Source organism: Orbicella faveolata, unplaced genomic scaffold (genome assembly GCF_042242905.1).
Source record: "Orbicella faveolata isolate gen_17 unplaced genomic scaffold, um_ofav_v1 contig_24, whole genome shotgun sequence".
Lineage (NCBI taxonomy): Eukaryota > Metazoa > Cnidaria > Anthozoa > Scleractinia > Merulinidae > Orbicella > Orbicella faveolata.
In genome coordinates, this window is record NW_028301552.1 from 12,825,001 (window position 1) to 12,847,500 (window position 22,500).

The window sequence follows — 22,500 nt, forward strand, 5'->3', positions numbered from 1 at the left end:
TGTTTGAGGTTCAGCCTCTTTCACGTGAACATAAGCCATGTTGGTTGTTTCACGGTAACTTAGCGAATTGCATCCAATGTTTTAGGTTTATTCTATGTTTATTTTATTTTATGTTTCAGATAAATCGTGTACTTGAGCCAAATGGTTTGCTAATCGAACTAAAAATTTTGACCTACATCTTGGGATGGGGCAGTGCTTACATTTTCTATTCACCATGTTAATAGTGTGAAAGTTAGAACCTAACTGAACAAAACCGGTTATAACACGGAATTTATAGGGCCAAACAGGCCACGGGGGCCAAAAGGGCCATTTTCACTGTTGTGTTTCTCTCTGAGAGCACGCGTGGAATCGCGCGTGGAGATAGCGCGTGGGATCGTGAGAAGAAAGCGCGCGCGTGCTTTCAATAAAAGTTTTCCCTTATCTCGGTAAAATTCACATATTTATCCGCTGATTGCAAGTCTGGTAATCCTACCAACAGTAGTTTTATCTCGATTGATCATTCGATGTTGGAAATCAAGACAGCAACCCCTGTCGGTGATGCTCCATCTATTTTAAAATCGAATGTGATGAGGAAGATAATCTGAGTGAACTACGAGGATGTCACTTTTACTCCAACAACCGAGTTACAAACCTTACGCTTATGTAAATCTAGTTTCGTTCGACGGAGACTTGTGAACACACAACAATCCAGACATTGTTTTTCCGTCTCCATTCTTTTATTTACACTACCGTTAATTACTTTCACATATGATTACGTACGTCCCAGGAGTAATCCGCTTCCAATCCCTCCTTGCATAACTAACAAAACTAACAAGAAATAACTAATGAGAGTTTTCGATCTTACAGCGCAGTCAAGGAGATGCAAGGAGAAATTGTACGCTTCAACTCCTGGACATTAACCTAAGGTAAACTTAGTTACAAATCCGCGAATAATTCAATCAGTTCCTGGTCATGTTGATCTCGGCTATCTTCTCTTAAAGTGTAATGACCATAAGCAAGTTTGACACAACTGTTACCCAAAATATATCCTCGTCATCAAAAGGACCTAGACCAATTTTGCTCAGTTTGATGGAGCAGACAGCGTGCTTGAAACTTCGTATTTGATGCATGGAAGCCATCTGTTGCCGTCGGCCGAAGAGAACTCTTCATGTCGTATTTCTCTTCTTGACACATTCTTCGCTATCCTTTCGCCACTTTTTTCTCCACTGTTTTGGTGTTTTCGGTGTACAGCAGCGAGCTTTCTCCTCCACCGGTACTCAATTCTGTACCTTTTCTTCTATCTGTGTGAGAGTGGGAACTAGAAAATCAAGCAGTTGTTCCCATTCCTCCTCCATTAATTCTAATTGCTCTGCAAAATTTAAAAACACCATCAATCTTCCCCAGTGAATTTTCGTGAAGACTTCAGAATGAAGGTTCTTTAACTTGGAAAGCTTGGTACCTGGTAGATCACAAAATACTTCTTTCAGCAAAACTAGTTCACTTATAGGAGTGATCAAACTCCTAGCCAGTAAGCGGTAGGTGTTAAATCGTATTCGACGAGTAGAGAGAGTGAGACCCATGTTAAGCTTACTAATATGTTCCTAAAATTTTACCTCCTTGTAATGAGAAAATCACATGACTTCTGTTACTAAAAATAATTTTATTACATCATTGTACCTCTCTTCAGATTATGACGTATTACCTCCAGTGACACCCTACACCCTACACCTACACCCCTCCATCCCGATGATGTCTATTTTTAGATTATGATGTCATCATTTTTGATGACGTCAACCCCTGGGGTATTGTGACGTCACTGAGTCCCTGTGTCCCTGTTGCAGTATCCCTAGTCTATTACTACTCCATTCGGAGCGAAAATTTGTATGAATATTATTTTTCGGCAGCTCTTATACAACATTAAAGTAAAATCTCAGGAAGTTTTGTAGTTTGAATTTTAATGACGTCATGTGAAAACCAGCTATTGCGAAATTTAGCTTTTTTTCGTGCGGTATTTCGGTAATTTAAATCTTAACGTGCGGTATCGCGGTATCAAGTACGGTATGCGGTTTTTGATCCTTTTGGCTGACGGTGTTCGGTAAAAGAAGGTCCTTCACGGTATTGCGTTACCGTTCATTGAGGGTGGTAAAGGGTATTTTCGTGATTCGTGAGTGGCCTAATTTTTTTCCCGTGAAACGTGAAGTGGCTTGTTTTTTTTTTTTTTTTTCGTGAATCGTGATTTTATTAGAAGCTGTGAACCGTGATTTTCCAAAATAATTCTTTGTGAAATGAGAAAGAAGTAGTTAATTCGTCGTGAACCGTGATTCTGATTGTGACTTCTATTATTTTCGTCAGCAATTAACAATATTGCGTGATCGTAACAGGACAGTCATCCCTCTTCGTGTTCTTGCTCGCTTTTCTTTTTGCTGCGCGCAGAAGAAGAAACTGACGGATGATAAAAACATCTAACAAGGCTGTGCTTTGGGCGTAACTTTTCAAATATCATAAGTTACGAAAGTTTGTGTCAAAAAAGGCTTTTTTTTTCGTGAAACGTGAAATGCCGATTTTAATTCCCGTGAATTGTGAAAGGACCAATTTATTTTCCGCGAAACGTGATCTTGACCCCCACCCCCATCCCCTTTCCACTCTCTTCATTTGCGCTTTCCTGTCCCATACACGTCAATGCACTACGCAAAACAAAACACGGTAAGCTATAAAGGCCAATAGGAGAAAGCTATAAAGGTGGATAAGTTTTTGACATAATGGTAAATGATTACACAATTTCTGACAGTTAATTTACAAGTGATTGTTTTTACACCCAATGAAAATGAACCGTTTCTGTTGAGGTACCTGACCTGACTTTTCGATCTGCAAACCGCCGAGTTCGAGATCTTCGAGAGGTCTCACGTTTTCTCGGAAGTGGCTGAGCCGGGTTGCTCGAGACGTTGACGAGGTCATTATTTTTTTATGAAGAGGGCAAGGGGGCCGAACATTACCAGAAGAAAAATAAGTTTCGATACGCTGTTGCGAAAGGCGAAAAACGCCTTGTGAAGTTAAAGGATTCGGTAAGTTTGTTTGCTTTGTTATGCAGCGTACGTGAGCGATAGCTTGACGACCCTTGACAGATTAACCTCAGAATAGTCCCACATTTAGTTATGAAAACTCGTTTTCGCGCTCGCAGGGTAAAATATGTGGGAGTTTATAGCTGTTAGGGCGACTTATAACGAGAACTTTGCGGTAATCATAGTTTGCCAGAAAGCCATTTAGTCCATTTTAATTAAAAGTGACCAAGAAAAACATGTTTACTACAAACTGATTACTATGATCTGTCATAGCTTTACCATTTTGGCCCGTTTCATATCATAAATTTGTAGCTTTCAATTCGTCTAGCTGATTTAGTTGGTATTTGTATTCCGAGTCTATTCGCTAACGGACCCCGCGGTTCCCACACATCAAGGATTATCGAGCATTTTTGCCGCAGATAAAGGACTCAAAATGGTCCATAATTTTTTTGTATTTCATTTTGTATTTTATTCCTTTTATTTGTAGGGTGTACAAGGGTTACAAGCAAAAAGTCACTATAATACTAGTTTTACAATTTTACATAAAAATAGGATCCGGACCTTTTATACAAATCTATCAAGTTGCGTGTTAAACAACAGTTTCGCCACCAATTTTTTCTCTGTCGATCGTTAAGTCACACAAGGTGACCCGCTTTCACCTCTGCTCTTCATTCTATCTTTGGAAATACTTGCATGTTACATTAGACAAGATCGCAATATCCACGGCTTAGTAATCAATAATGATAATGTGACATGTTTTGTTAAGAGATAAGCTTTCTTATTTACACCCATTTGTAATACTTAAATTCTTTCCAAGGTTTTCCGGTCTCCGTGTAAATGATGACAAAACTGAACTATTTGCAATTGGACCACAAAAATTGGTGCAAGAAAAATTTTATCATAAAACGTGCACATCGATTAAAATGTTAGGATTTTATTTTGATTACCATAAGCCAACAAGAAAGAATTCCAACTTCAATTATATTCTTACGTGCATTAAAAAAGCTCTTAATGTGATGCGTCTTACACCACTCGGCAGAATTCAAATCGTTGAAACGTTTGCTTTCCCCAAATTTCACTAATCTTAGTCTCCGACAGAAGATGTTATTAAAGATGTGAACGAACTGCTCTATGGTTTTGTCTGGAAAGGGAACGACAAGATAAAACGCACTGCTCTTATTAATGATATAGAGAAAGGTGGCTTGCAGATGCTCGATATTCAATCTATGAGAGTTATTGCATTCAAACGATTTATTGAAGATTAAATAGCCCATGGAAAAACGTCCTCGATACGTCCTCAGATGATATTGGCGGGAAAACTATTTTGTACTGCAAGTTTGATACCCGTAAACTTCCCATTTATCTAGGCGGACTTCTACAAAGAGTGTCTCGATGCCTGGTCTGATATAAGTACAACAAACGTTGTTTCTTATGACGATGTTGTAAACCAAACAATATATGGAACAATAAGTTTATCCTTATTGAAAGCAAGCCGTGTTATATAAAACATCTGGCCGTCCATGGAATCGTTAAAATAGGAGATTTAATACCTGACATTGGTATTTTTCTCGAAAGTAAAAAATTATTACAAGCTCGACTATCTCCTGTCCACTTTTTTAAATTAACGGGTATCGTTAATTCTATCCCTAACGAATGGAAGATAGCCGTCAAACAATTAAGTCAGCAGCATATTTTTCCTCTCGCGAACGACACCTTTCAAATTAACATAGAAAGCACTAAGGTAAATGCTTTGAAAGTTACATCGAAAATGCTTCTCAATGAACTTAAACACAAAAAGCAAACGGTGCCTTCCGCTCAAAAAAAACCCCCTAAAATCTCCAGATCTTTCTCTGGAATGGAAAGAAATCTACTCTCTTCTGTTTACTGTTACACACGATACAACTATTAGGGAATTTCAGTACAAATTGTTAAATAACATTGTTTTACAAATGACAAATTATTCAGATTTAAAATGATTGATTCTCCACTTTGCGCCTTTTGTCAAACAGAAGTTTGAGCATTTACTCTTTCATTGGGATGCAACAAAATCTTTTCTGGCAGCTGCTTTTTTCCTCGATTTTTGATCAAAGGATAATCTCAACACCCTAAACGCTAGCAGCCGGCGTGAAGCGCGCGAAAGGGTGTACGAGATGCATGAATGGTGTTGGTTTTAAGATACTGCTTCCATTCTTGCAATCAGTGATAGATATTCTCTACGATTTTTAGTGCAGAGTGCACTATTGGGATGGTTATGGGGGTTGCCTGCCGCTAAGGAACTAAGTCGCTATGGCGCTATGGCGCTATGGCGCTATGGCGCTATGGCGCTATGGCGCTATGGCGCTATGGCGCTATGGCGCTATGGCGCTATGGCGCTATGGCGCTATGGCGCTATGGCGCTATGGCGCTATTGCGCTATGGCCCTATGGCGCTAAGGTGTAAACTTTAATGTTTGTTTAATTAATTAATTTCAATTAATTAATTAGTCTAGAGGCAAGGAAGTAATGGGAGTAGGGTGGGAAAGGTACATGTGTACTCTACGCAAAACACATTCCATCGCCGTCGCTTAACTTTGAACATCGCAAAGCTATATATTTGTTTCAGGTAACCCCTTGCTCTCCTTGTGGTACCATTCTCCTTAGAACAAAACTAATTTGCCCTAAACGAATGCGTAGATTAGTTAGGGTTCGTGGCTTCTATATTAGGTGAAGGATACATTGCATACGGAATCACGCACAAATGTTGAGTGGTTTTCCTTATGGTAGAGCTCAACATGTAAGACGCATGCGTTCTAGCATTGTTAGTGTTATACACTATCTTTACACGCAGTATTTTATATATCGTGTCATGTGACCAAGGACGGCAGTTATTTTTCAGGTAGCGCCAGTTGTCCCTTTTTTTTTTTTGCAAAAGTGAAACGTTACTGTGGTTGCGTAGCTTTTAGAATTACAAACAGGTCGGTTCAACAAATATCATCTGCTGTTTTCAATCTACAATAGTGTGCTAGTCAGAGTTCAAATATATTGCTTCTCCTTAGCGACTTGTTTATTTCTTGCCTTAATTGTGTCTGTAAGAGAGACCAAAAAGTTCTCAAGTTAGTGGCGTTAATACTCCGCAAATTGTGAATTTGTAACAAAAGAAACCAGGAAAATGCTCAAATATTGCTGCAGACGCCGTGGCACCTAATGAAAGCGCAAATTAATTTAATCAGTCTTTGAGGAGACTCATTCATATCGGCCAAGTAGCGCTGTTTATCTTCAATACTTTTCGTTGAAAAGCTTCTCAGCCATCAATATCGTTGTGTGTTAATTTTGAATTGTGTTATTGTTAACAACAAAGGTGGCAACAGAAAAAGAAAGTGGTATTTCGTGACTATCTGATAATTAAATTAGTTCTTGTTCATCGGTAAAAATTTGCATTTTTAGTAAAACATCGTCTCTGTTCCGTTTCTTCATCACTACATCAGATATTTAACTTTCTTTCATTTATCTCCAAAAAAACAAGGACATCTTCCGTATGTTTTGGAGAAAACAGGGGTTTCATATTACATGGCTTTGCGAGGAAAACAAAAGTATCAAGTTACAAAGTTGGTGTGAAGACCTAAATTGTCACGTTTGCTGCTTCAGCGTATTATTGAATTTAAAATGAACGAAAATCAACGTAAAACACCAGTAGTAATTAATTTGTGCGTAATTTTTGGACCTTGAATGAAAACACAACCTTGAAACATACACACTGCAAAGGGGAAAAGCCGTAGCAGACTACCAAGGTAGACACAAACCGGAAGTGAACCGAGCAGGGGTGAGTATTTATGGGACTACTGTACCAGAGCTATCAATTGCGCTCTGCACTATCTGCGATTGTCTCACTAGTTTATTTTGGCTCCATTTGGCTGGGAAATTGGCCTGATTTCCTTAGACAATAACTGAGGGTAGAATGCAAAACTGAACTACAGGCGTATTCCTTTCAACAGAATCTTAAACCTAAGTTATAATTGTAATCAGGTTCTCTCCTTTTCTGCCATTTTCACAGCGATCTAGTTAATGAAGACGATGTCATCAAGTTCTCAGCTCCCCAAGAAACACAATAAACCAGTGCCCGGTATGGCACGGCTCTTCTGTTTTCCCATTTGCCTTGTTGTAGTACTTCTCCTCTGCTTGCTGTATTTCACGGACATTATGAACAACTACCCACCTCTTTTTGGAGTTGTTTCTCCAAGGGAAGTTCCTGGACATCCATTTAGTAGCGGAATCAATAAATTAAACAACTCAATAAAGGGACAAGACAATTCTCGTAACAGTGTGGATGAAAACCGTCGTCAAACAGAAAGGTCGGTAATTTCGCGTAGATTGCAAGATTTCCAACAAGAGTGGCTTCGTCAGCGCCGTGCACGCTTAGACTGGAAGAACATTATTAAGCCGTGCGCTGACAATATGGCCTGGGGATTAGTAAAGGATCACTGGGGCAAAAGCAATAGAAGCAACGCTACAACAAGTTACATTATATTCCAAGATATCAGGCCAGCGGGAGAGTTCAGCAAGATTTTAATCCAGTCAAAAACTTCAGACAATCGTACGAAGTTGATTGGTGGAGACACATGGAGGGTTTACTTACGTGGGCCAACAAGCATTGCGGCCACTGTTTTCGATCACAATAATGGAACTTACGAAGCTCTATTTCTCATCACGGAGCCTGGTGTCTATCAGTTGATGATTTACCTTGATTATAGTCTTTGTGACGGCTTCAAAGACCCGCCTCGTGACTGGTTCATCATGGGCGACGCTCAGGGGAACCACCATAGAGATGGAGTTCTGGGTCTGTTAGACGAATATCTGGTGAAACAGCCATTCAACAATGGAACACCTGCCTTAACAATAACTGTAACTAAGGCCCAGCTAAGAGTCCCTATTTCTGGTAAGTAGATTTCTGTTTGACTTTGTGTAGGATGAGGATTATTTTTTTTCGGCCAAGAATACCTCAGAAAAAGAGTACTTACAATTTAAAGTAGCTCATAAAGGTTTCTAGTTCTTCCAATCAGTCTATATTGTATGGTATCAAACATATTTAAAAGACCCTTCTGCCAAGTTTTTTTTTTTTTTTTTCTAAAGTTACGGCCGATTAAGAGTAATTTCAGTTTTCGAAAACTTAAGGTGGATTTTCATCGGCTCCCATATATTTGTTTAAAATTGGCAGGATGTTGCGTCTTGACATGCTCTTTGCAAGTTAAACCTTAAGCGATAAATTTAAGTGTGTTTTTCGTAAGTTTAAATCGTTGTTATGATAACTTACAATGTCAATAAATGATTATAACTTTTTTCACTAACTGACTGAGCAACTGTTTGATGCCATTACTGTAGTGTCTACTGAAAAAGAGCGGCAGTTATGATTTATCAAAGTACAAATGCTGAAACATGGTGGCAACTTTTGGAAAGCACCTTAACATTATGTTCCGTACAATGATATGATTTATTATTAACTCAATGGATAGTCTGTGTCCTTTGTGATTGGCCTGTGTGATTACCATGGTTCTTGATTTTAAAAGTCATTAAATGTAGTTTAAAGTGTATGATAGCAGTCTGCAACACTTTTGAATTTCATCACATATACTTCAATTGTTGAACAAATTGTGGTCATTGTTTATATATAAAAGATTACCATAGTAACAGTATCACTAATTGAGAGTTCTCTTACGTTAAACTCATAAACGAGATAGAGGTCTTTCAGTTATTTTTGTTGTTGTTGTTGTTGTTTACCGATTGGTTATCAACAGAGACTAAAGAATAAAGCATGAGTCGGTTTAGAGTCTGCATGAGTAGTATAGAACGATTGGAATAGGCCATTTCCTTTACCTTGAGCGAGCTAGGTACCCATCCTTTTATATGAAAATGAGAGTTCGTTCGCTTTCATTTTCATTTGAATAGTTGTGCACCAGGCCTCGGTTTGATAGAGAGGCTTAGGGCAACTCGGGAATGGGCTAACGACCCTCTTATTTGCTGTGAATTCTCATTAACTTGTGGTGGATTAGAATAACGTCGATGACGTCAGGCCTAGAATCGAGGTGTGATCATAAATAAAATGCGTGGGAAACTTAAATGTGGCTTATAAATAAAATGCATTGGATTCTCGTGGATTTGAGGTGGCATTCATTAAAGGTGGAAAAGATCACAAACAATTGTCTCCACTTGCTAGATTAAAAGGCTATTGTGTTTTCAAACTAAAAGCCCCTCGCCTTTCGTTAAACACGCCAATACCTAGTGGTATCTATAACAAAATTCTCGTCCGCGATTGGTTTCCTGTGCGCCTATTTGTCACGTAATCGGCGCGCCATCACGTGGGTTTCCAATTACAGGTATCCAATTTGAACTTTTTGTAATTGGATACCCGTTATTGGACCCACGTGATTCGCACGTCAATTAAGCGCCTTTTAATGGCTTCCGTCGCAATGTTTCCTACAGTTTTCAAAACTTATGAAAAGCGCTACTTGAAAATCATTTAAAACTCCGAGATTTGTTTTAGATACGATTCAATAGGAATTGGACCTCGTGTCGTACAATTCATGGAATAACCGTACTCGTAATTTCAATCGGCCTCGCCCTTCGGGCTTGTCTGATTTTGAAATTACTGGCGCGATTACTCCCGGAATTGTACTTCATTCGGTCCAATCACTATTATTTAACGACTGAAGTCATTCAAGGAAATCCCTCCCGCTGAAATTTGTGTTTTTCCAGCGCGATATCCTAATTGCTGACAAGTTGCTTCTCCAAACAAGAAATCTGAGTTATAACGAAAATATAATGTCCTGACAAGACATGCAGCCAGTTAGAAGCGGAGTCACTCCAACCACCCAGTTGAATAAATTTTTAAAACCAGCCGACCACCTATAGGTGATAGGTCTATCATAAACGTTTGTACCTAAAAGGGAATTCCAAGAAAACTGTGGCGAAGTTTTGAAAAAACGATATACGCAACCATTATTCATCCTCAGCAAGAATAAAAGCAAAAAAAAAAAAGAGAAAAAGGAAAAGATCCTCTGTGTCGGTCAGATTTGAGCCAGTGATCCCAAGACAGTAAACCAGTACTGCACTCCTGTGTCCTACCAAGTCAGCTAATGGAGGCGTCGCACGAAGCCATGATGCAATTAATAACTGTTTAAAAAATTATGCATACAGACGCATTACACTGAAAATTGTTAATTACTCAGCTATAAAGTATTTAATCCAAAAACAAAACAAATAGTTTTAAGGTGAATGATACAGAAATGATGTTTGCAAAATTTCAGATCTATAGCTCTAATACTCAAGCAAGAAAATAATATTTGTTAAATTACAGAGAATGTAGGGGAAAGCTATTACAGCGAATGTGCGGGCACGTTCACATAATTATTGCAATTACTCAGCTATAAAAAGTTCAATCCAAAAACAAACAGACAGTTTTCAAGACAGTGATGTAGAGATAATGTCTGCTAAATTTCAGATCTATAGCTTTTATGCTAGAAGTAATCAAAGTATTTATAAGTATTTAGTACTTTTAAGTATTTAAAAATACTCAAGCTAGAAGAAAATATTTGTTAACTTACAGAGCATCTATGGGAACGCCATTACAGAGAATGTATGGGCAAATAATTGCAAAATTCTCGGCTATAAATGGTTTGACCCAGACCTAAAATGAATTGTTTTAATACCAGTTATATAGGCATTCTTTTCACCAAATATCGGAAGAAAGGTCTAATATCCGAGCTATACGAATTATTTAATTATTTAATTATATTTATTTTATATCTTGTTTGTGTAATTATTCCGTTTCCTCTCGTCCTAGACTGAAACAACAAATCGATAAAAACAAAATCACACACAAAAATTACAGTCCTTATCTTGTTTGTGCGGTTGCGCAGATTGGATATATAAATAAATAAATAAATAATTACATGAAGAATATATAAAATAAATAAAATTAAATAATTAAATAATTCGTATAGCTTGAATATTAAGCCTTTTCTGCTGATGTTTGTTGAAAAATATTCCTATATGACTGGTTTAAACCTATCATTTTTTGTGGATTGAATCATTCACAGCCGAGAAATTCGCAATTATGTCCAACGTAACGTGCCCATACATTCTATGTAACGGCAAAGAATAATTGATACCTTATGCATCGCCGAAGGTAGCCATTCCCACCCCATTTAAAGTTTTACTATTGCCAAATTATGACTTGAGTAACAAGTGGTTAACAGTTCTCAGCTTTACTATCTCTCTTCTAGGTGGTTGTGTCCTTAAGTTTCAAGGCTTGCTCCTTGTTAAAGTGGTACAACAAACAAAACCACAATGTTCTCGGGCTTTAGAAAAGAAAACAATAATTTTGAAAACGATTTATTGGGAACATTGTCAATAATAAGATCACGGGCTCAACAGTGTTGTTTTAGTATGAAAGCCGTTCAAGAGTCAAATGTTACCAATGAGATATATTTACGCTGTTGTTTCTCCTACAGACAAAGTTGAGGACCTTGTCTCCTGTTCTGAAACCTGCAAGTATTTATGGGATGGATTCGGTCAATGGAAAAATAGACAGTGGATACCATATCTGAAAGGTTGGAAATGATTAATTTAGCTGCGGCATATCAAAAACAAGTAAGGATTTTGTAAAAGCAACAACGGTGACGTCGCTAACGTCAATTTCCAAAAACATATATATATATTCGTATTTATAGTATCACGAAGCCATTCAGTTTATCAGATATGCGGAGAACTTGCCACCGTACTTCAAATCACCGTAGACAGCCGCAGAATTTAATAGGCCATTTTACGTTGTTTGTTCTACAGCTTCACATTGTTATAAACTGCACTTTTGGTTTACTTAACCGTAGCTTGCTTTCTTTTTAAATTTATATAAAACAGAGCCTTACAAATGGTCGGTGCCGCAAAATTACTCGCAGTCTGGAACGCTTTGGATCTACGGTGATTCACTTGGTCTTCGGCTGTACACATCCGTCAAGGCTCGTCCCTTATGTAAATTACTTTATAAAAAATGTGGCAATAGCTACATGTGGATCTACCATGCTCACAACAAAGGCTTAAACATTAAACTGGAAAGAGATCTTGATTTTAGACCTGAAAAAGTCATCGAAACCGTTGTCAACGTTCTTCGCAAGCCAGAAATGCAACAAGAGGAAAGCGTCTTGCTTTTAAACCTGGTGCTGCATTTTGCAAAAAGCGTCAATTTTACTGCTTATCAGAGGCTCATAGATGACTTGATACTGGTTTTGAAGGCTAAAGAACTCTCACATGGTGAGAGAGTTTCCGCAAAGTATAATGCTAAAATCATTTGGAAGTCATCCACCGCCATCTGCAAGGAAAAGGCCTCGTCCTCAAAGGAAACCGATTTTCGATTCTACACTTCCCAGGTTTGTACTCTCTGATTTGTCAGCCGGCTTCTAAGAATACAAGGGTATAAATTAAATCCGTAAACGTTCTAAAATTAGTTGCTGTACAATGTTTAATTAAAAACGCGTCTTCCCTTACCGTTTTGTAACCAGCATCACTACAGGAAGCATCTGCTACGAAGCTACGGTGTCATCTAAAGACTATTATAATAAGAGACAGTTTTCTTTAAATATTAACAGTAATAGCTACAACCACTGAGATTGTTAGGCATTTGGCATTACGGGGTATATATATATATATATATATATATAAAATAAACTCCATCTGGTGGGGAAATATGCATGGAAAAAGGCGCGACTTTACTGTTTCAAGAGGGGGACAAGCTTTCGAGAGATCACGGAGATAGATAGATAGATAGATAGATAGATAGATAGATAGATAGATAGATAGATAGATAGATACATAGATAGATAGGTAGGTAGGTAGGTAGGTAGGTAGATAGGTAGGTAGGTAGATAGATAGATAGATAGATAGGTAGATAGGTAGATAGATAGATAGATAGATAGATAGATAGATAGATAGATACGAAGCTCAAGGAATACTGTAAGCTACGGACAAATATCCGAACGTGTTTTGGCACCAAATGAAGGTTACTGTGTTTATAATAATTGCTGGTAATCTGTGGAACTCTCTCGTACTTGTCCAACTTGTCAGATAATCAAACTACATCATCCGACATCCAAAGAGCTTTAAAACAATAACTTTAATTCTTTGTATTGTCTGCTGCAGCGAGATAATGGCGGGGGAATATATGCCTTAGGATATCGAGGAATTCTTGAGCTGTCGAGTAGTTCTTGTATAAAATGTGAGATATTCCGCATTTGATTGACTGTTTCAAACTCTTAAAGATGCTCCAGAAGTTAACAATAGATACTCTCTTAACAAAAAATGAAGACAGGCGGAGTGTTGCTACATCTGGAAGAACCCGTAGACAAAATATTTTTTGCGTTCTCTCCTTTCAGCGAGTTGCCCTCTTCCACGCCTACTCCATGTCAGCCATGTGCAAAGCAGGATTTGACGTCATAGACGTGTATCCATTGACCGATTCGTATCCACATAGATGCCTAGACCATGTTCATTACAACAAGATGGTTTTTTACATGATGGAGACAATGCTTGAGCAGTACAAAGTACACTATAACAAGAAACTCGAAGAAAATGAAAAACATGGTAAAATAAAACGTTGTGTAAGTAACGAAAATGTCTGACAGCTTAGGTAGAACAACTGAAAGGTACGTTTTTAAAGTGACAGTAAACAGTTTCGGTGGTGCAAGGTTTTGAAAAATTCAGACTTAGTGGGAGATTAATTGAAAGATATACTAGAAAAAGATGACAACTTTCTTTTATAGTAAAGTCTTCAATCGCAGACAACCAAAATGAGAAAATGTTTTCAACTGCATTCCAATTAACGACACTTTTAGAGCTGAAATAAGGCCGAGTACCAACTTACCGTACCCCACCACCTTCTCTCTAGTGACATTTTCAAATTTCGTAGAAAGGTTGCAGTTGTAGTTGTACAGTAATAGTAAAGGATCATCGTTTGTTTCACGATGTACTGTGGTAACTTGTTAACTCGACGGGCTAGCCGTCACCTAGAAAGCACGATGCCCTGCTCTGATTGGTTGGTTTTCAACAGCTTTGAATGGGGCATTTTGATCCTCTCTGTTTCTGTGAGTTGTTCCTCGGCGGTCCATTGTCATACTGCTCTCCTGTTTTGTGTTTCTTGATCGTGAGCATCCGTGCTTCTGGATTTTCTATTCCATTAGGGAGTTTAAGAAGCTACGATGGCGACGCCAAGAACAACGTCGACTAAAAATTAAATTAATATTTCACCTGCAAATCTCGCAATACTTAAGTCATTTAGTTTGTTTCTCTTTGTCAAAACCATCTGGAAACCGAATATGGAACACAGTAAAAAATTCAAAATATAAATTTTAAAAATTATCCCTCGTGGTTCACGTTCTCCAGACAGCGTAAAATTTGGTCATTTCACGTTGTTGTTTTGCAGAGGACGATAAAGAAATGTGCTAAGAATTATAACGCACCTGCAAAGCCATTGTTCTGCTCATGAAATCTTTTGTTTAGCAACGTTCCCGTTGCCGTTGCCGTCGTGGATTTCTTAAACTCCCTAAAAATTATCCCTGTTGATGTTGCTGGGTTGAAGTCTGATGTGAGTCTGGGTTGAAGTCTTTGTCTCTGTGTGCGTACAAATGAGGATGACGATAAATAACCTTTACTTCATTTGATAACACAGCTTGTGCTTCGGCAACGGCATTAGCCAAAGCTTGCGGATCAGCCTTGCTAAACAGACGATTGGTCAGCTTCGAGAGAATGCCAGCATTGATTCGTTTACTAGCTCTTTTAGCCATTTGGAATCTGGTCCAGAGCGTATATGGAGACTTCCACGGACACTCCATTGATCTCATCGGACGCGATCTTCCAACGTACTACCCTGTAAGCAGTTGTTTTCTCCTACGTCAAAGGATCGGCCGTACAGATCATATGATAAATAGGTTTACAGTCACTTCATCTAGTCTATGGATTTATTGAACAGAACAAATCAACCATTTCCGGTATTTTGTATGCATCGTAATTCTGTATTTTCAATAAAGTCGAAGAATTTTGTTCCCACACCTCGCCCTTAAGCAAATTAGTCATTTAATTCGTCTTCATTCCCTTTAGGGCCTTCCACAAGCTCAGCAGATTTTTACCCCGGCTGTAGCCTGTCCGTCATGTGCTTATGCCAACAACTACTTTTTTCGATTTTGTCAAATGTGTGACTATCAAAGAAAATTTATTCCTCGGAACCCTGCCTCGAGAAAAGTGGAGGATCTCAAATCTATTGATGGTTGTTTGCAGCATATATAATCTTCGCATTCAAAACAAAAATCTTCCTTGCGTAAGGAATTTGAACCCTTCTTAGCCTCGCTACCTAACTAAAGCTAAGTCCATTTTATCCCGCCACTCCCGAAGATGTATCGCGTGTTTTTGTGTGTGGAGGGATCGTCATGGTGAAGCAGTCGTTCATATTGCCGAGTGTTCGAAGACATCTAACAATAATGCCGCAAATTGCGCACTCGCGTTTAAAATTGATAAATATGAGGTTGTTGCTAATGGGATTCTTCTGTGAGCGGTCTTCGTTAACAGGTGAAATTCATTTGTTGCATACAACAAGCTGTATGTACGTGAATGATTTGTTTGATTGAAGTCGAGGGAGTTCAATTTGACATCAAAGGATCCCATCACGATATATACCGGTATACATGGCCTATCTTTCATAAATTGGATTGTCAATGCCAGGAAAAAAAATGTAGCTCTTTTCACGATACAACCGAGAATACGTCCTCTATCTCAAACATAACTTAAAATAAGGACCGGGATTTGACAAGTTGGAAGCCAAAATTAAAAAAGCCACAAGCAAATTCAGGCTTAGAGGGGTGTTTACTTGTAATTTTTAATTTTTCCATAGAGGACAGGGAATTAAATTTCGAAGTGCACACAAGTTTAGTACAGGTGCGTCTCCTAAGAATTCCGCTCTGGCTAGTTTTCCCAATAATGAATCAGCATGGGATCCGGTTTTTCTTTCCATAATCACCAAAATACAACTGAGACCTAGGATTATTAAATTTTTACCTAAAGAGAAACATGCAAGGGCGTCCATGTACGAAATCTCTCTTGTAAATTGCATTTTCCAAAACTGCAGAAAAAAACAAATAAAAGGCCAGAAGGTATTTGCTTTTAAAGCTTTTATTTGAAAGGCCAGACAACAGAGTAGAAAAAAAAAAAAAAGAAAGTTTGATTTTACAACTTGATCGATCCACGAATAGACACAAAGAACCGACAGAGCCGAAACCGAAAAGCAAACGCGGCGTTTGAAACAATTTTCTCAATTAAGGCCATTCTAAAAATGAATTATGCTATGTTTCCGCTCACCCGACAGAGGGTACGGTACCCCTGTTTTTTAAAAAAGTAATTACGTAAACATCGCCAGATTCATTGCTTCCTCTCTTCATTTTCGTCTGTTTTAATGGTTTGGTACATACTAACGTGAATTAGCACCCTCGTGAACCATGAGTTTAATTTTTCATTTCTTTCTCGTTTCCCTGAACAATTGAAACAGTTTCATGAGAATAGGTTTGTGCCTTACAAACAACCTGTTAATTGAAATAGCCTATTTGACACTTCTAAAGAAATAAGGACACCCAGGGCTGACGAAGAATAGCCATTATATTGTTAAGGACGCAATGTCAAATTCGCTGCAGTCATTTTGAGTGCCGAAATCGTGGTGGAAAAGTTGATGCGTTAAAAAAAGCTGTTGAAGCAAGAGGTTGAAGATGGCGATAACAAACTTATCTGAAGATGGGAAGCAGATATCATTGGACCGACTGCAATGCTCGGTCGATTTGACCAGTGATATAAAGTATCATTTGACGGTTGTTTTAGTGTTAAATATAGTTATGTCAATTACTGCATTTCTTGGGAATACTCTGATCCTAGTTGCTCTACACAAGGAGTCTTCCCTTCATCCGCCGACCAAGCTCCTGTTTCGTTCTCTGGCAACAACTGATCTCTGTGTTGGTGTTATTGCACAGCCAGTAGCTGTTTTGCAGTGGATGTCTGTGGTGAACGAGAGTTGGAATATCTGTCGCTTCGCAATAAATGTACATTTCGTCATAGGTTACATCCTGGTCTCTGTGTCCTTGTTGACGCTGACAGCAATAAGCGTAGACAGACTTCTCGCCCTGTTGTTGAGGCTGAGATATAGACAAGTTGTGACTTTGAAGCGAACATTCTATATTGCACTTTCCTTTTGGATAGTGTCCACGATCGCTACAACTATGCACTTTTGGAGTTCCTTGCTTACCCTGTGGTATGGCCATGTAGGTCTATTACTTTGCCTTGCAACCTCGATCTTCTCTTACACAAAGATTTTCCTCACACTCCGCAATCAACAAACTCAAGTGCAAGGTCATGGCCAACGAACGATCCACGGAATTCCACTGAACATAGCACGATACAGAAGAGCAGTCTCCACCGTATTGTGGTTGCAGCTGGCATTTGTTGTCTGTTTCTTACCCAACGGTATAGTGTGGGCTTTGCTGAGCCAAAAGAAAATATCTCCATTTGTACTTCTTGTTAGGAAATACACAATCACATTAGTCTACTTAAACTCGTCATTAAACCCGATTCTTTACTGCTGGAGAATAAGGGAAATAAGGCAAGCTTTAAAGGACACTATCAAACAACTTTTGCATTTATAGTTTTGTGGAGTTCATATTTAAAACGCAGTGTATAATCTATAGCACAGCACGTTTTTATGGTTGTTACAATTTGCCAATAATGACAATATCACACTAACATATGAGAAACAAAATGCACTAATTTTCTTCCTACTCGTTCCTCCTTCGTTCCTCTTCAACTCGTTCTTATTCCTTGTTTTATGGACAAATATTCATCCTACAGGGATTTGCTAAAAACTCTAAATAAACCGACATAAGCTGAGCACAACGGTCCCAGCCCCACCTACTTGCTTGACTTAATACAACTTGGGAATTGGTCTTATAACTTGAGAGACAATAACATTCTTAATCTCCCTAAGGTACACACCACTAAGTACGGCCTTAAATCATGGCAACACTTTGGATCCAAATTATGGAACAGCCTCCCGGACTCAACCAGATCCCCGGCCCGCTACAAAACGTTAAAATAATGTGGACATCAGCTGGCATATGTGAACTTATTTTATCAATTTTTTCCCTTTTCGTATCTTACTTATGCATAGTTTCTATCCGTGCAATTTATACACATTTTTAATATTCTTACACATTTTTAGATATTTTATAGTAGTTATATAATCTTAGTTCGGTTTTAATGGTAATTGAACTGAGTGGAGTGCAATTTGGTCTGAAATCATACGCGCGTGATTTCAAAATTGAACGAGCGCGCAGCGTGATTGCAAGTATGATTTCAGACCAAAATTGCACAACATAAAGTTCAATTTTGATCAGTCGCCACTTTCTCAAATCCATTTTTAATCGCCTTGGTCAGTACCAGTATTTTATTGATCCAGTAGCCGGATTGTTGAAAGCAGTGCCTGAAACGCTTTTACATCTCGTTTTGTATGCAAAACAGAAATAGATGCAATTTAGGGCACAAAATGAAGTGAGATGCGTAAATAAATTGCTCTGGCTTTCCTGTAATTTAATTTCTAGCCTTGCGGAAATAAGATCGGTTGGTTGTTTTAAGTGTTCCATTCTCAATGGCCAGGAAAAAGATTTAGAGAACAAAAATAGTGCGATTCGAGAATAAATTACACTGCTCACAGCCAATCAGATTGCAAGGATCACCAGTGACTTCAAAATGTATGTAACAAAGTTTGATATTTATGCCCAAATGTACATTTTTACTTTGTTATATTGTTTTCTTGGCGCACCTGTAAACTAGCTGGTGCGTCCTGTAGACTCTGCTTACTACGTCTATGGGACGCGCCGTTACATAGCTAAGTGTGTTGTGCAAGTAAAATAAACTTTGTCTATCTCGTTCTCTTCTTTCGCTATCTCCTCCTGCTTCTCGTCCTATTATTCTTCTTCGTCTTCAAGACTACGCAGTTACATTATGGTTCTTGCTGAGATTATAGGATTCCTGGTAATATCCACGCCTTTTGTAGACTGTTGGAGAGAAACTTCAGACCTCTCATATCAGTGAACTTCGAAAAGGAGAAACTCAAAATTTCACAAGTTCACCGACTTTGCTTGTCTATCTTTATTTCCTGACTTGTGGCCAACTTGACACTGCCTCAGCAACAGGTTTTTTTTCTGGCTGCGGCCATGGCAATGTTGTTATCGGGAATTTAAATAACCTTTATTCCTGGATGTTAACAGAAACATTCTCCTTACTGGGACCCATAGACCTCCTAATAAAGCACATATAAATGTACATGTACATGTAATAATAAAATTATCAAAGTGCGAGTATTTGATGATATTTAGTTCTTGAAGCCCTGATGTCAATATACAAGTGTCTATTCTTGGCCTGAAACCATACATTCCTTGTTGTACTTGTAAGAGAGTTTCATGTCTCTCAGATTGTCTACTTTAAATTCATTTGATACATTTCCAAAACAGTTCAAACAAAAGCAAACTTTAGTGAGGAGTAAAGCAGTACTTCATAAACACAGATTGAAATGCTGCGTATTGCTTGCCTTTCATACATGAAGCAAAATTAAATGTACGTAACAAAATCCAAGTAACTTGTACTGCTGACTGATTATTAAACAATATCCTCCTCTCAGACACTCGATATTTAGAACTCTACAAAAGAGGGTATACCTTGTGAATCTCTCTAAAATGAGTGTACTTGGCATCTCTGCAACTCTTGAATAACTGTGTTTATACAAATGTTACCATGCGTTATTGTGAAATGAAATATACATTGTGTACATTTTAGAGTTTAAAAATGATATTTAGTTCTTGAAGCCCCGATGTCAATATACAAGTGTCTATTCTTGGCCTGAATATACATATTTAGCAAAATTAACAAAAGAGTTGTGCAACACGTTGAACATTAAACTGAAGTCTGCCTGTAGTTTGACGTGTCCAAAACTTGTTTTCCACACATTGCACAGATACCTAGAAGAGAGGTATATCCAAGTTAAAGACCGAGAAAGGAAAGCATCCTCAGATGTAAAAAATACTTTTAATTCTATCTGATAACACTAGTCTAATTTTGGAAGAAACACTGGCAAAGATAGAACAGATAATATTTACCTTTCTTGTATGCACAGCCTGTTGAAGCAAAAACAGGAAAAAATTACACTCTTTGTTGTTTGACAAATTATTTTTCCTGATGTTATCAATAGACTATTGAGAACAGCTTAGATACAACATTAATGTGAGAAATAAATGAATACATTAGCTAAGAAGGGATATACACATGCACTGGAAGGAGATGCAATAAAGTTGTTATAAATATAATTGTATTTAGTAATTCCATTGCATTTATCAGGATGAAGGGGTTTCATACTTAGTTATTGTGTGCATTTTGTTGACTATACACAGTTGATGATATGAACTATTGCCACTTTTGACAGTAGAAGGAAAATCCCCACCTTAAAGCAGGATCAAACAAGAGCAGTTGACAAAACCTCAAACTAGTTTCAACAGTTACTCAACTGTACAGCCATAATCCCATACATGTACACTTAAATGAAGATCATTAAATTGAGTCTGCTCAAATTTCAGTTGAATCAACAACAGTTTTAACTTGGCAGGTTGGCAGGTAGGTGACATCAACTTTTGTACATTTTCGGCTTATTTCCCCCCACACCAATGATGGTCAATAAGAGGAATAACATATGAAAACTCTCTGCCAACTCTATTTGCTCAACTCTTCACAACTCTTGTTCTCATTTTAGACCTATATCGTAAATTATTAATTAATTAATTAATTAATTAATTATTTTGGTCCATGCTCTTTGTACATGTACATGTATGCAATAAATAAATTGATTGACATACCTTGACAGTAGTGCGAGTGAGCCTGGTGAACAGTCTGCTTGCAGATTTTACACTTATTGAAGGTAGAATATGGGTTAAACCTAAAAACATAAGCAATATAAAAAGTATGACAATTTACATTACATTCCTTATTTAGTTCCCCAGAAATAAAATTTAATAACAAAACAGAATTCATTGTACCCAAAAGCCTGGTGAATTAAGGGGACGATAAAAAAGTATGAAATTATTTTTCTATGTTGGTATGTGTAACTCAAAATTTTCAGTACATGTATATATATATTAGCAGAGGTTTCATTAATAGTCAAGCACCAGGTAAATCGACTAACTGTGAGGAAGGATTTGCCTGCCTGGTCTGACCATCAAGAGACAATTTTTTCTTATAAAGGAGTTCAGTTAAGAAAAAAATTGCCTGCCTCTGAAAACCAGTTGCCTTCCTGCTGAAAATGCTATTGAAAGCCCTGTATTAGAAAGTACAATTTACACCTTGAGAGCCATGGAAAAATACATCCATTTCAATAGATCAAAATTGAATAACAAAATAACTAATATCCTCTACAAGTCTAAGGTTTCATGCAGAGGACAGGGAATTCATTGAGATTTTCAATAGGGGGGGAATGGGTTAGTGCACCTGGTTCAACAGGGTAGGGTAGGGTAAGGTGTCTAGCATCATATAGCATTGTGTGATCTTGTTCCACTGTGTATCTTACACTCTGTAACACTGGGTAGACACATGTGTTCAGTTATTTCAACAAAGGTTGTCCCACAAAAGCAGAGAAACTAAAACAACATTGCTGATTCGTATCATGGCTGGTGAAAGTTTATAATTGCTCGATTGAGATTAACAGTGTTGCGGCAAGAGGAAAACATGTGTACATGTTTGTGCTGTTTCCTTCTGTCATGCTGAAGCACCTTTAGCTTCAATCAAGTAAACGTAAACCACCATTACCTGTAACACCCTCAACATTGTCACACAATCTTATGCACTCTTGCTACTGGACAACCTTTGCCATCTTTCTCAAAACAGCTGTACACGTTGTTAAGCCCTGTCCAGACAGGAAACGTTTGGCAATCAAACATGATCCAACATTGTTTGGTGACCAAACATTTTCCTGTTTGGACACCTTGTTTGATCATGTTGGATCATGTTCGACCGTATTCAGGGTTCGTACACTTTTTTGTGGACAGAATTAAAGACTTTTTCCAGACTTTTTCCAGACCACTTTCTTTATTTTCCAGACTCAAGGTAACAGTGAGATTCTTCATGGCCTGAGAAGAATAACTGTCTTAACTATGAAAACAATGAGTCCAAAAAATTCAGTTTCAACTGTTTAATTCTTAACTTACAGTGACACAACCAAAACATAGCAGTATACTAACATCTACCATTAAGCAAATAAAATTTATACCAAGAATCAATTGAACCAAAACTTAAAACACAAAGTATAAAAACAAGCGATAAAAATTTAGGCAAAGAATTAAACTGAATTACAACATATCATTACATTGCAATAA

General features: G+C 37.9%; 3 protein-coding genes across 4 annotated transcripts in view; 2 read left to right on the plus strand and 1 right to left on the minus strand.

Annotated features, from left to right (window-relative positions):
- Positions 1–7,087: 7,087 nt before the first annotated feature.
- On the plus strand, positions 7,088–14,197 carry LOC110052496 (uncharacterized). The gene is made up of 4 exons (XM_089292609.1): positions 7,088–7,949; positions 11,521–11,619; positions 11,927–12,432; positions 13,435–14,197. The coding sequence occupies exons 1-4, from the start codon at positions 7,088–7,090 to the stop codon at positions 13,678–13,680; spliced, it is 1,713 nt and encodes a 570-aa protein (XP_089148735.1). The 3' UTR covers positions 13,681–14,197.
- A 1,410-nt stretch (positions 14,198–15,607) lies between these two features.
- LOC110052417 (QRFP-like peptide receptor) lies at positions 15,608–18,680 on the plus strand. Its single transcript, XM_020758543.2, has one exon. The coding sequence runs from the start codon at positions 16,807–16,809 to the stop codon at positions 17,731–17,733; it is 927 nt and encodes a 308-aa protein (XP_020614202.2). The 5' UTR covers positions 15,608–16,806; the 3' UTR covers positions 17,734–18,680.
- Positions 18,681–18,833: 153 nt separating this feature from the next.
- LOC110052418 (cysteine-rich PDZ-binding protein-like) overlaps positions 18,834–22,500 on the minus strand; it is a 7,764-nt gene continuing 4,097 nt past the window's right edge. Inside the window, exons 4-7 of one of the 2 annotated variants that reach the window (XM_089291862.1) lie at positions 20,989–21,068; positions 20,239–20,256; positions 19,988–20,100; positions 18,834–19,927 (exon numbers count right to left, since the gene is read on the minus strand). In XM_089291862.1, coding sequence (XP_089147988.1) covers positions 20,036–20,100; positions 20,239–20,256; positions 20,989–21,068 — 163 coding nt within the window. In that variant the 3' untranslated portion in view covers positions 18,834–19,927; positions 19,988–20,035. Of the gene's footprint in view, positions 20,101–20,238; positions 20,257–20,988; positions 21,069–22,500 lie in introns of both variants that reach the window. The other variant, XM_020758544.2, reaches the window with a different exon arrangement.